The sequence below is a fragment of the Xiphophorus maculatus genome, chromosome 4, assembly GCF_002775205.1.
Source record: "Xiphophorus maculatus strain JP 163 A chromosome 4, X_maculatus-5.0-male, whole genome shotgun sequence".
Lineage (NCBI taxonomy): Eukaryota > Metazoa > Chordata > Actinopteri > Cyprinodontiformes > Poeciliidae > Xiphophorus > Xiphophorus maculatus.
Genome location: NC_036446.1, coordinates 1627658 through 1639534, shown reverse-complemented (window position 1 = coordinate 1639534; position 11877 = coordinate 1627658). Strand labels below are relative to the sequence as shown.

At 36.6% G+C, this 11877-nt stretch overlaps 1 protein-coding gene across 1 annotated transcript; it reads left to right on the top strand.

Moving 5' to 3' along the window:
• Positions 1 to 1980: 1980 nt before the first annotated feature.
• LOC102226421 (up-regulator of cell proliferation-like) lies at positions 1981 to 11116 on the top strand. The gene is made up of 3 exons (XM_005809519.2): positions 1981 to 2069; positions 2358 to 2411; positions 3503 to 11116. The coding sequence occupies exons 2-3, from the start codon at positions 2390 to 2392 to the stop codon at positions 8146 to 8148; spliced, it is 4668 nt and encodes a 1555-aa protein (XP_005809576.1). The 5' UTR covers positions 1981 to 2069; positions 2358 to 2389; the 3' UTR covers positions 8149 to 11116.
• Positions 11117 to 11877: the final 761 nt, after the last annotated feature.

Genomic DNA, 11877 nt, shown 5'->3' with positions numbered 1-11877 from the left:
TTTTGTTTTTTTAACAACATACCTTGGTGACATTTGTTCGAAACCTATTGTCTGTCTGATATTCTGTATACAGGTACAATTATTTTATTTGGCCATCAATTTATGACAGAAATTATGTTCTAATCATTTCTGAAGAACTGTAAGAATTGAGGGGATCAATATACCAGGTAATAAGGCAATAAGTCCAAGTACATCAACTTCTAGGCTGAAAAATAATCCCATTTAAATCCAAGTACAGAAGCAATTTGAAAACATCCAATACAAATGATCCAGTACTGGAAAATACACACTTCTGCACTTGACTGTCTGCAAATAAAACCCAGAATGGAATCAGTATTATTTCCCTTCCAAATGACCAAAACCTGGTGTATTTTATAAATACACTGAAACAGATTAGCTGTTAGACTGCAGCCGCCTTGTGACCTTGCAAAGGGCAAACTGATGATACAAAATACTGTATGTCAACACTTGTACAAGTCATTGAGGGAGCAAAACAAAATCTCCCTCAACTTGTTTTTCCAGTTCTGCATTTGCTTTCGATTTTGGGATGTTGTATAAAATCCCAGCGCTGACACCGTCTCCAAACCTTCTCTCATCAGCTGTCAGGTAAGGCAATCTTCAGCAACTGAATGAATTGAGTTGTGATACTGTATGTAGTGTTTTCTTTACTGTTCTCAATTGTTTATTAAGTTACAAAAAAGGCTATAGAGAAATTTACAGTTCATGATAAAAAAATATTCATAGGCCTCACTGATTTAAACTAAAAATGATTTTTCATTCAACCAAACGTTTGTCTGAAAAGAAATGAAAGGAATCTCTCAGAAGGTAATATAGTACAATTAAACAAATTGAATCTAATTTAATTTACATTGTAATAAAACATCATGCGAGAGTTTATTCATACCTTTCTCAATAAGTGGAAAATATTTACTCTGAAAAAAGAAAATATTTGAACCAACTTAACTGAATTATTTCAATTGGTAACAAGTAATTCAATTAAGTTTATAAGTTGATTTAACTTGACAAATTTAAGTCAGTCTTGCTCAAATCATTTAGTTTACTTCCAATAAAAAGTAAACTAATAAAGGTCTTTTAAAATATTTTTTTGGCTCAGACAGCCTTTATTTGAGAGTAGTCAGACAGGAAAGTGGGCAATGACAAAGGGGGTAGAGATGCAGCAAATGTCATCAGGCTGGGAATCGAACCTGCGACGAGGACTAAGGCCTCCTTATGTGAGTTATGTTCTATTCCTGCACCACCACAGCAACCTGGTGATGTCAGACATAGGATACGAATATGGCGTTGAAATTAATTGTTTCAAGTCAGACACAATATGACAGGCATGGATAGTGAAGCAGGTTCACCAGGATGCTCTGATAGGCAGCTAACCAAGCCTCTTAAAGGGCTAGTTTGGCTTTTTTGAGGGAAGGTTATGTGAAGTTTTTAATCTATTATTCTTAGTATACAATTTTACAAGAGATTTTTTTGTGCTGTTTTGTTGAGCTGATGAACAACCATGCTACTATGTGAAGTTATACTGGTCTAGTCAGATATCAGCCCATCAAATGTGCTGCAAATTGCCAGTCCTCTCTAGCTCTGCCAGAAGTGGAGAAAACTCTTAGTTATGATACAGAAGTTTGAGCTAAATGTCCAAAAATTAATCAGACGGACTCAAGATCCGCTGATGTGAAAAATCAGATGGCATTGCAGAGGTCTAACTAGCTTTGAACTGTTTTGAGAATATCTTTTCATATCTAACAAAATCACAGTATTCTGACAGCTTTCTGCCATAAGTAAGGGGAATATTACTGGTTATAACTTCACAGAACTTCACTTTAAAAAGCCCACACTAACTCTCAGTTATGTAAATTGTATGTAAAATGTCGTATGACATAAACAGCACACTTTTCTGGTTTTAACCATCATGTTCAGAAAACACATTTGAATTTATTTAAATTTAAATACAGAACAAAACTTGTTCAAATATAGAACATGTTTTTCTTTCTATTTCAGGTTGAAAATAAACACAGGCAGTGTTGCAGTCTCAATCTTCTTTCACCAGAAGTAAGGTAAGTTTTGATCAAATAAAGGGGGACTTGAAACTTTTTTTTCTCATAATTATGCATTTACATTTATTAGACAGAAATAATAGTAAATATAAAGAAAATGAGAAATGACTGTTTTGCAGAGAGTTTAACTGATAGGTGAAGGTAAATGTAAAGTGCATGTTAAGGTCATAACAGATCGTTTTTCACTTCAAGAGTAAATATATTAAATTAGTTAGGTAGACAGATCTGTTTTTAGCTTCTGTTTTACTGATAAAAATTTTGAAACTAAAGGTTCATTATTTCCTTTAGGTCTCAAAGGAAGGACCCAGACCACATCCACAATGAATCAACAACTCCCTCAAGGTAAATTTACACTTTTGTCAGATGTAAAATTATCCTGCATTCATAAAGTAAGATTGCTTTTTAAAACAATCATGTAGCTCATAAAATACACATATTTCTTACTGACCATCTTCCAAGAGCAGAGATCAGCTCTCAGCTGACAATAGGTCCATGATTGCTTACAATAGATTAAAGCAAACATTTAAATTTGTTACAAATATACTCTGTACCTTCTACTCCGGTTGGCACACCCAATGCCCGTGTTTCTTCCTTCTCAACTCACAAGAAACATTGGGTCGTTCTAAGGCAGGTGGGACAGTGGAGCTACTGATGGATGGCAGCTGGTCCCAGGAGTAAACAGGGGCATTGGTCACTCACGCAGTCTCCAAGATAAAAGCCAGAAAACAGACACCAAAAAAGAGATTTAAAAACTAGAAAAACTCAGAATTAGTGTAGAGCTTCTGAAACGTTGTCACGGCGCCAGAGGAAGTTAATTGGTCACTGTTATGTTTTTATCATGTAAAACACTGTTGGCTATACACATGCTATACAAATAAACTTGACTTAACTTAACCCCACAGGTCTGATAGCATTTTTACAAAATTCGACATCAGGCTTTGGCTCAAGTCAGCATAATAAAAAAAGAGGACTTATGGGCCCAACAGCAATTGAATGAGGTACTTCTTTGGCAATATGGAGCTTAGCAAAGAAATCAAGTAACAAAATGCTGTACAGATAGACTGGGAGCCAGCTCCTCCCAAACACAACCCTGTATGAAACTTCATCATTACCTACATAGGCACTGAACTCTCCAAAGAAATTAACAAAATATTTTAATGGGATCACTTCCAAGATACCAACTACAAACTTGACAAAAATCCATGTAATCTGTGCTGCTGTTTCTTATATAAGGAGGAACAACAGTGAGAATCTTTCCTCTTATAAAAGCCATAGAGAAGATATCCTATTCCTCAGTGCAGGGAACAAAAAAAAACATTTTAATTATTTCATTTTTTAAGAAACTACAGCTTTCAGAGTTCTACATCTATCATGATCTACATTTATTTCAAAAATTAAGTTTCTAAACATTTTCTTCTTTTGATCATTTACAGGCTTGTTCAACACTCTTTCAAGACTTGGACTGAACAAATTTTATCCCAACAAACTTACTCTTCGCTGCCTGTTAGAGATCAACAAAGACAACATAAACACAAATCCTGCTTCATCACTGAAGGAAATTCCATGGTATTTTCTCAAAAACCTCTTACAGATCAATGCTGAATGTCGAAGTTGTGTGCAACTACCAGCCAATGATGAGGAAGATGATGATCTCTTTAGCCTAGACCTTTATACCGCAGAAGACACTCACAGTGGTGTTAATGCTCTCGACCTGATAGTAGCACTTTTCCTTTGTGCTGACAGCTTCTTGCAACAAGAAATGGCTCTCAGGATGTCAATGTGTCAGTTTTCTGTGCCACTGTTGTTGCCTCATAGCAACAACAGTCAGTGCAGCCTGATGCTTTGGGCTCTCAGAGGCATCGTTAAAGAGTGGCGTCCTCATAGTTTAACTGAATCAAAAGGTTTCATTGAGGACACGATTGTTGAAGCAAATATTCCATTATTTTCTTTTGTTCGCCTGAAAAACAGCAGTTTATCAAAGTCCCAGATGCTGAATCTTGTTCTAAGCCGTGGGCAGCAGAGTCACAACATCTTTATGCATAAAGACATGGAGGACAGGGCTATCAAAAAGGAAATAGCAAATGGACTTGTAGAGGTTTTCTGGTACCTTCCCTGTGGAAGAGAAAATCTGGACATTTTTCCAGAGCCAGTCGCATTTGCTAATCTGAGAGGAGACTTTAGTGAGTCACTTGCACAGTTTAGTTTTCTTGTTCAAGTTTCAACAGCTACCTTTGTGTTCCTGGACAAGGTTGAAGAAAAAGAGCAGGAAACTCTGAGTTCTTTCAAGGATTTCAGGAGAAATTTCTTTTTGGTTGTTAATCGCAAGGAGGATGGTGACAGTGAGGACATGAAGTCTGTCAAGAGAACAATAGAAAAGCTAGATCTTCCAAAGAACAATCTCATCAGAAAAAACAAAACAGAAAACAGAACATACTTCTCAAAAAAACTCTCTACTGCTATAAAGACCTCACTGGAAAGTACAACCACAGATAAAATGACAACAGATCTGATGTATGAAAAAGCAACAGAACTTGGTCTGTCTGTGGATGAAAGTAAAAGTGATGAAGAAAAGAAGGCAGCTGAAGAGATTGTGAAAGAAATTGGAGAACAAAGCATTCCCAAATACAAGAAGCTGCACCTTCCCTTGCAGGGAGAAAACTGGAAAAGATTATCCAAGTTAGAAATAAAAGTCTGTAGACTAAATGAGTACAGTGATTTAGGAACTGAAGAGTACAAATCTCAGCTACAGGAGGAGAAAACACAAATCACAGAGGAGCAGGCAAGACACAACATTTCCAAAGGAATGAAAAGTTTCATTGACAACCTTTTCACAGGTGACAAAGAAAAAAGAGATTTCTTCTTGAAATGGATGAAACTTAAGCTTGATGCACACTCTCGGGAAAAACTCTTACAACTGCGAAACCAGTTCAAAGAGCAATGCAAGACAAAAGATGCAGAACTTATTAAAGAGTTAGATCAAACTCTGCTGGAAAGCTCTTTAGGAATTGAGCATTTCATGAGAGAGATGGGACTGATCTACGAGTTTTCACAGGAAACCACAGAGGAAATCTCTCGTCTCCCTCAACTGGCTGCTGAAATGGTGATGGATGGACATCCTTTAGAGCTTCTGGATGGAGACGCTTCCAACATCCCAGAAAAGTGGGTGTCTGCTGTACTTAATGAGGTCCATAAGAAAGTTGGAAACAGGAGCCGATTGTTGGTTCTGACGGTTCTGGGTGTTCAAAGTTCTGGGAAGTCGACGCTCCTCAACACCATGTTTGGTGTCCAGTTTCCAGTCAGCAGTGGAAGATGTACAAGAGGAGCTTACATGATCTTCCTCAGAGTTCAAGAGGATTTGAAAAATGAGCTGAATTATGATTTCCTAGTTCTCATTGATACAGAAGGTTTAAAGTCTGCTGATCTGGCTCAACTTGAGGACAGTTATGAACATGACAACCAGCTGGCAACCTTCGTCATTGGCTTAAGTGATATTGCCATCATCAATACAGCAATGGAAAATGTAACTGAAATGAAAGATATTTTGCAAATTGCAGTTCATGCATTCTTGAGAATGACCCACGTTGGAAAAAAGCCTGCATGTCATTTTGTTCACCAAAATGTTGCTGGAGTTTCAGCTGATTCTAAGTGCATTGCTGAGAGAAAACGTCTTTTCGACCAGCTCAATGAAATGACTCAGATTGCATCTGAAATGGAAAAACTACCAACTATTAAACAGTTCACTGATGTCCTGGATTATGACATGGAAAAAAACAACTGGAACATTCCAGGTCTCTGGCATGGCACTCCACCAATGGCTCCAGTAAACACTGGTTACAGTGAAACTGTTGCTGATTTTAAGAAAAATCTTTTGGAGACAATAAAGAGCAACAAAACCAGTGAACCTACTCAGATCCCAGAGTTTCTAGAATGGATAACAAGTCTCTGGAGGACAGTTAAATATGAAAACTTCATCTTCAGCTTCAGAAACACACTGGTGGCTCACGCTTATGACAACCTGTGCAAAGCCTTCAATCAATGGGAATGGGAGTTCAGAAAAGAGATTTACTCCTGGCAGCAACAAACAGAGGTAGAAATTTTAAACATACACAATGATTCTGGAGTAGAAAACTGGAATAAACTGGTCTCAGAAAAGAAGAAAGAACTTTCTACAAAGATGCAAAATGAGCAAATGAAAATGAAGGAAAAACTCAATGAGTACTACAAGAGGAAGGACAGACGTGTAAACCTGATAGAGAAGTACAAAGTTGACTTTTTCAACAGTATCAACAGCCTTGTCAACGAAATTGGGCCATCAGTAAGAACTAAACTGGATCGTGTTCTTGAACTGAAAGTAAGCCAAAAGAAAGCTCAAGAAATACAGAGGAAATACAGAGTTTTGATTGAAGAGAACGTCATGAGGCTCCTATGTGTCTGCAAAATGTCTAACCTGTCTGAAGATCAGTTGACAAAAGAGTTTGAGAAGATGTGGTCTGAATCTACCGCTAACGTGTCTGGCTTAGAAGAACGAGACATTGCTGGATGCGTCCTCAAGCAGTTGAAAAAAAATTTCTTTAATCGAAATGTAAACCAGGAATTACAGAACACCGACCTAAAACAAGTAGGAAGGAGTCCTTTCACAGTCACAGAGGAGCATGTAGACAGGTTTAAGGCTAAATTTGTTGACATGAATAATTTGCAGATCTTCACAAATAATGTTATTGAGTCGTGTACAGAATATCTTACTGGCAAAGTAAAAACACCTGAAGATTATCATGACTCTTTCATGAAAGACCTACTGGAAAAAGTTGACAAAAACTTTCAACAAAACTACAAGGAATATGAAACAAATACAAAGTATGAGATTGACTTGAAGCTTCACATTTGTGGCATCGCTTCAAGAGAATTCCTGGAAATGCACCAAAAGTTTCTGTCAAACCTGAATCCTCAGACACAGCTGGAGAAGTACAAGCCTGGGTACTTGTCAGACTTTATTGATTTGTACAAAGAAAGAGATCATTGTCAACGCAAAGCCAATGACTACATTGAGTTTTGTATCAGACCAGCAGTGGAAGATTTCATCAGCAGATCTCTGGGAGTAGACATTGTGGATGAGATCTTAACGAGCCATCATTCTGCAGAGTACAGCTCTCGCTCATTTTTCCAGTACAGCATTCAGAAAGAGTTGCTGGAGAAGGACGACTTTGAATGTTTTGTAAAGTACATAAATAACTATGAGATATATGTCAAAAACTGGATATTCCAACACATTCAGCAGGAAATGACACGTGAGAACACATTGTCCAAACTGAAGAACAACAAACTTCAGGTCATAATTAAGAAAGTTACTGCTGCAATAGAAGTGGCATCAAGACAACCAGGTGGAGCTACTCTGCCAAACAACAATGAAAGCATCGAAAGGTTCGTCCATGGAATACGTGAAAATCTGAACAAAGACCTCACAATTTCAGTCGAAGCTGAAAAAACGATCCTCTTTCAAATCCAAAGCACATGTCACCCATTTATCAACAGTGTCAAAATGGCATTGGAGAACCTGACAACTGAGCTTCAGGAACTATATTTGAAATCTGAAGACATCAATGAAACTGTGAGGAAACTGACAGTTAAGCCACAGGATGAACTTTTCAAGCGAGTTTTTGGATGTGGGAAGCAGTGTCCATTCTGTAAAGCTCCATGTGAAGCTGGAGGAAAAGACCACGAGCTGCACAGTGCAGCTATTCATCGACCACAGGGTCTTGGCAGATACAGACATAGTACAACCAAGAAACTTGTTGAAAGACTGTGTACAACTGATGTCCAAAGTGACACATCATTCTGCAATTCAGACACTAAAGGACAGTTTCATCCTTACAAAGAGTACACAACGTATTATCCAGACTGGCAGATTCCACCAGACCCCACCATTGAGGCTTCAGACTACTGGAAGTACATCCTGGTGAAATATAATGATCAATTTGCTGAAGAATATGGAGCCAAACCAGCAGATGTTCCAGATGCCTGGAAGAAAATCTCAAAGGAAGACGCTCTGAAAGGTTTAAAAGATGCTTTCAATATAAAGTGAAAGGAAATTCTCAAGTATTAAAAAGCAATAGATATCAGAAGTTCAAATGTACTCGAAACTACAAAGACAAAGGAGAACATCGGCTATCAAAGAAGACATGAAATGAAGTACAAATACTCTTAGAATATCTAATTTTTAACAGTTAAACTGATTTAATACAGGAAGCACTACAAGTGCACCATGAAGAAAAGACCTTTCATAGTGTTTTTTTCTATATCATTAATTCTATATATAAAACATATAGCCGTGTTTTAATGAGCAGTAGCACTTGCTAGAAAGAAATGCAAACGTATTCCAACACAAAAGGTTTCTATATGGTTTCAATAGATTATGTTAACATTGTCATCAGAATAAAATATAAGGGAAAACAGAGAAAAGTAAAAACCTTAACTGTTTACTTCAAATAAAAATATTTTGTATTTCTTGTTCATTTAAGAAGTGCAATTCATCACAAAAAACTTTTTACAATTTGCAAGTTTCTTCATGTTTATTTTTTTTGCTTTTTTTGTACACATATTGTTTTTCAAAGAGTAATTATTTTCCAGTTTGCTTTTCAGTACCATTTTCAGTCATTTATCTTCCTGCTGTTAGAAAATATGTCCACAACAGGCAATGAAAATGTAAAGGTGAAAATGTAGAGCCATCCTTGTAAGTAAATATATTTTTACTGTATACATGTTGAAACATGATTAGAAAATTACTACTACTTCTACCAAAACTGTGTTTGTAATTTGTTCATGTGTGAAAGACATCGATGTATCAAACATATTTACCAAGGCAGGGCAATGTTCTACATATTCGGATTTGTTGTACAATTAATTTAAACAAACTGAAAATTATTTTATCTGAGTAACATTTTACATTGTTTTCTGTTTTATATTTGAACATATGTTTCCTCCATTCTTTTGACTACATAGCAGAAACATGAACATAATGAGTAAAGAAGGAGCACAGCCCACGTAAAACTGGTGTCTTTTTCACATATGTTTATTTTGATCCATTGTCAGTTATATTTTTGGTGGAAACATGATTCACTATTTACATGTTTTTGGATTTTGCTTCTTAGAATGCCAGCAAGAAATAAGCAGATGAAAACTATCCTTTTATGGCTAACTGGCATATTTTTTGTAATAATGTGCAATGTTCCTTTGGAACTAAATAAATAAATAAACCAACAACAAAAAATGTGGCTGATGGCCAATAGTTCTTCACACTCTACCTGAACATTACAGGTGATCTCAACAACCACCTTCTATCAGGACCTCCAGTGTAAAAAGAGGAGCTTCAGATTCAGACACTCAGACTTCGTAATACAAACAAAGAAGGAAATACTTACAGAGAAACTACAATACAGTTGAAAACAGTTATTTACATACACTAAATAAAATGACAAACACATTTTTTCTCACTGTTAAATCAGACCAAACACTTCTTGTTTTAACTTAGTTGAAATTGTTTTTACTTGCTAAATGCTAGAAAACTTGGAGAGAAAACTTTTTTTTTAATTTGTAGCTTAGAATTTAAAAGTTTACACACATTTGGCATGTAAACCAAATTTATGTAACTTGGGTTAAATTTGGGGTAAACCAAGTAAACCCACCTAAAGACATCAGCCAGGAAGTAAGTTTAGTTAAACTTACTTTAACCCAAGTTAAACCTTTTGGGTTTAAACTTCAACAAACTTCTGATAGGTGAACTGAAACATTTGAGTTAATTGGAGTCACACCTATGGATGTATTTTAAGGCCACAACTTAAACACAATGCTTTCTTGTTTGACACAATGGGAGAGTCACAAGAAATCATCCCAGATATCAGGAAGAGAATTGTCCAGCTGCTGCAATTTGCACAATTCTTCCTTGCTGAAAGGCCGCGCAGCGAGGAAGAAGCCTTTGCTTATAAAGAAACTTAAAAATCCCGATTTCCATTTGCAGATACACACAGGGCCAAAGATACTCATTTTTGGAGAAATGTCCTGTGGTTCATTGAAACTGAAGTGGAAGTATTTGGCCATAATGACTATTGTTACATTTGGAAGAAAAAATGTTATAATTAAGCCACCTTAACTGTCAAATCTGGGGGTGGCAGCATCATGTTGTGAGGGCTGTAGGATTATACAATGGAATAATCCATGATAACATGGATTATCCAGCTTAGATTAACACCAAGAAATTCTGGCTTGATTTGTAGTGACAGCTGAAGCTTTTTGATTCGCTGAGTTTTCTTTGTGTGAAAAGAAACTGAACTCCCAGAAAACCGTTAACTGACAGCTTCTCCCCTTTTCCCGTTGCTGTCTGTGACTGCGGTATGTAATCAGCTCTGTGGTTTTTTCCAAGTATTATATTTTAACATATATTTTAGACAAATCTGATAATATACAGTGTTTCACAAGTAATTTTGCTATGTTTTGTATATGATTTTAACTGTTATCATTATTAATGTTATCCATTTTAGCTATGTTTAATTTTACAAATGTTATCTGCTATTAACTGCGGTCACCTGCTGATAACTGCTCATGGGAGCTATTGCTTTGTAGTTTTTTGGGGGCCATTTACTGTATTTTATTTCATGTATAGGGGCAGAAGCTGCTGAATCGTAGTTAACCACCAACTCGATTTTTTATATGTTTCAGTTATCAACTATGGTAGTCTTTGAATGTTACATGTGTGATTTTATTTCCTGTTAAAATATGTGTTCATTGTTATTTATGTTATAGATGAGATTAGCTATGTGGATTAATTGTATGAATTTACTTGAAATGCCACTACACGATCAAAATGGCCCCTTTTCCTGTTGCTGTCTGTGACTTTGGGGCAGAAGTTGCTGGTTGAAGTTAACCACCAACTCGATTTCCTGTCTGTCAGAATAAATACAGTAAACCTGAATGTGTCTGTCGTGAAGTCAACCTACTGGACCTGCGACGAACAAAGGAGGGTTTCATAAACAGGCAGCTCAACTATTTGACTGTCACATCATCTGTACTTTGCCATAATTGGACCTGCTGCTACTTCTTTGGTGTGGTTGAGTGCCTTCAGTTAATTTAGTTGTATATATTGTTATTATTATTATTGTGTGTTTGCTTATTTATACTGTATATATTTGACCTTTTGCACGGGAGCTGCAATGGAAATTTCGTTGAATTCTGTTCAATGACAATAAATGCTATCTATTTTTAGCACAGGGAAAAGAAATGTTTTCCGGGCTTGGGTGAGACTGGCCAAGCTGGGAAGGTGGGATTTCACTAGCAATAGCATATTAACATGGTTTACAGGGCGCGTTTCAGTGAGGTTGGTTACAAGAAAAGCAACCTGAATTAATACAAGTTGGATTTCTTCATGTAAACTTTACATTTTAAGATATTTTAATCCGGGAGCAATAAGAGGTATAATCATTAAATATTCCTACCTGTAGTTTTGACAGGATGGTCTTTTTTCTCTCTGTGAAGAAATGTTAGCAGGTTTCAGCTAGCCATCTAGCTAGCTAAACATATAATTTCTGCTTTCACTAAAACACATACAAAACGAAAGTTAGCCTCACAAAAACACAAATATTAACCGCGAAATAAAGTCGGTAGTAGTAAAGCACCTGATAATGAAATGATGTTTGTTTCTGTCAACAAACGGGCACAGGAACGGGCACCTCTGAGGAGGACCGGCCCTTCTTACCAGCAGGACCTGTTCAGGACAGCAGGTGGCGGTGTTTAGTAAAACTAACAAAGGTTCTGAAACTGT

Excerpts from the sequence above, each read along its gene's own strand:
- LOC102226421 (XM_005809519.2), top strand. The coding sequence starts at position 2,390 with ATGAATCAACAACTCCCTCAAG. Across the intron at positions 2,412-3,502 it reads GAATCAACAACTCCCTCAAG|GCTTGTTCAACACTCTTTCA; the intron begins GTAAATTTACAC and ends GATCATTTACAG.